Raw genomic sequence first — 2,727 nt, 5'->3', positions numbered from 1 at the left:
TCAACGTGTGACTAGAAGTGTAGAAGTATGAGGAATAGAGGAGTTAGTGACAAAAGTGGTTTGATTGATCATAATACACAACAATAAAATAAACCTGTAACAAACAAAAAAATAGATTTGATTGTGAATTATTACCTTTATAATATACAAACACACATAAAACATACAAATTTTATGTAAAAATATAAATATATAAATATCATCTGAAACTACATTAAACAAATGCTGTGAAGCTTTGTGTTTTAACTGTGGCAGATAGACATCACGGCATCTTCAAATGTGCTGTTTTATATGTATATGTACAAAAGTAATAGACATTTTACAATTACTGTTAAATAAGCTTACAAGAATAATATCTCTAATGCACTTTCATTGGTAGCTTACACACAGCCTCCAATAACTAACCTTTTCTTAGTTTTAAGCTTTTTAATCAAAAAGAATAGTCTATTTAAAACATATGTCTAACTGATTGACGGCATTCTCTTTCTGACAAATTCATAGCAAATTTTTGCCGTTTGTGAAAGTCCCAAAACACCAGTGTCCGTTCCCGCTTCTGCAAAGGGGTACACCTCCCTGGTGAGGCGCGACAAAAGACAGGGCATTTGCTTCTTTCCACCAAGCTCACGCCCTTTTGCCTGGAAGGCGTAGGCAACTCGGTGGCACAAGCGGGTCATCAAGCGGGTCAGCTCCAAATTTCGGTTGTCATCTTCTTCGAGAAGTGTGCAGAAAGTTTGGAGAAATACCGATCCATAACGGTGCGAGAAAGCTCCGTATCCTGAGGACGACAGAAGATGGTGGTTGGAGATTGTTGCAGAAGATAACGGTCTGTATGTCTGAGAGTGCTTTACCTGGTGCTGTTGCATACATGACAGCTGTGTCTATGGGCACAGCTAGACAAGGTGGAAAACTCTCTTCTGCAACGTGTCCTGAGTCCACTTCAACACCATCATCAAGTGCACGTCCTCTGCAAGCCTGGATGACGTTATATATATCAATCACACTAACATCTCTATCGCACTGTATTACATTTGATTAACCCACTATCTAAAAAAAAGAGCTTTTAAGTTCTTTTATGTCAGACACTGAATGTTACATACCTGTATGAGGAATAGTTTGACTTTATTCTCCATGTACTTGTTGTCAAAGTATCTGAAAATGTGAGACAGCAGTACGGGTTTCCCATCATCCCCATAGATACAGCCCTCCTCGCCGTGAGAGGACAGCACAGCCAGAAAACAGTCCTTCACGGGCCGCCGGCTCTCTGCAGAACCACAAAAATACACAACATGAGCTCATAATCATAGTAGGTATGCAGGCCAAGGGCCACTTATTGAGGCTATGGGAACAAGTTTACTTTAGGAATAAATATTATCTATGTTTTACCAAAATGTTGGAGTATTTCAATGGCAGCATTTTTTTTCTTTTTCAGATTTTTCTTTTTCTTTTTTACTAGAAAAAACAGTTTGTACCATTTTATTACTGCTCTGTGTAGATAATACAATCTTTGTCCTCAGGTTTTCTAAAGAGTCATTGAATAAACATGTTGACTTAGGGCGGCGTTTTCGGATGCAAGATTTAGTTAACGAGTTGTTTTTGTCTTAATATTTATCTGGATGTGATAAGCTATTGTATGACTGTTCAAGGGTCATATTAATTAACTAGCTCTCCAAGCTGATCTAATCTATTTAAAGATTAAATGGTCACGTAATGTTGTAATTGAGATGAAGAAACTGAGTGTAGATTTTCTAAGGAGGATTCAGCAAAGTCATAGGCACATTCACATAAGGTAAAGTACATGTTATTTTTTTTACTTTTTCCATTATATTCATCAACTTTTCATATCTATTTGTTGCAGTACCTTCCTTGAAGAGTTGGTAGATCTCCTCACTGCTCAGGTCTCTGTGTATGTCCACGCTGAAGCCCAGTTTTCTGAGAGTACGGTGTAGTTTTTTGTCATCTTTGGGCACTCCAGGCCTCTTGTCAAGATTGGCGTCGGGGTTGAACCGTCCCACTGACACCAGGATGGCCCGGTTGCAGTCCTCTCTGTGCAGCGACATGCTTCTACACTGTGTCTAGACGCAGAAAGAGAACAAGCTGTACATGGACAAATCTGTGTTTTACTACAGGTAGCACACCTCTATGCAGGATGTGACCATTTTTGGATTTCCTGGGCGGGAGCTTATGGTCACACTTACTCATACTGTGATGTAACACTTGACAGGTGGGCAATTTCAGCAGTGCAGTGAGTTCAGTTTCCCGTAATTGAAGTTTTAGGGCGTGTAATGCAACAAAAAAGCAGTAGACTACACACGCTCCTGTTTCATACCTACACACATAAATAATCAGGGTGAATAAAGGTCAAACTTGATAATATACACAAATCTAACGGCAAACTCCTGAATTTGTTTCTGTGAACAGCCCAGAAAACCCATGGCGTAACCACTCCCTTTAAAAACTTCCATTCAAGTCACGTATACAAGTCACGGAGTTGATCATATCAAGGCAAAACAATTCCAGTCAATCACTTCACCTCAAAGTGTTGCACAATTGTGGGTTTTTGAACTTTACCTGAACATGCGGCTCCATGTCTTAGTCATATGACCTGGAAGTTTGAGAATACTTTAAATTTTAATGCCCTCTCTTGTCACTGTAGCAGCCTGAGATCCCTAATGTTCCCTGTACATATATGTGAATGTCTGTGTATCTTGTGGTCCCATTGTTCCTTGT

General features: G+C 39.3%; 1 protein-coding gene across 1 annotated transcript; it reads right to left on the bottom strand.

Moving 5' to 3' along the window:
- Positions 1 to 439: 439 nt before the first annotated feature.
- LOC306959469 (caspase-7-like) lies at positions 440 to 2,092 on the bottom strand. Its single transcript, XM_079551587.1, has 4 exons — positions 1,859 to 2,092; positions 1,098 to 1,261; positions 849 to 972; positions 440 to 775 (listed from the first exon to the last, which is right to left on the bottom strand). The coding sequence occupies exons 1-4, from the start codon at positions 2,055 to 2,057 to the stop codon at positions 462 to 464; spliced, it is 801 nt and encodes a 266-aa protein (XP_079407713.1). The 5' UTR covers positions 2,058 to 2,092; the 3' UTR covers positions 440 to 461.
- Between the last annotated feature and the right edge of the window lie 635 nt (positions 2,093 to 2,727).

Source organism: Gobius niger (genome assembly GCF_951799975.1).
Source record: "Gobius niger genome assembly, chromosome: 2".
NCBI lineage: Eukaryota > Metazoa > Chordata > Actinopteri > Gobiiformes > Gobiidae > Gobius > Gobius niger.
This window is presented reverse-complemented; position numbering and strand designations above follow the sequence as displayed.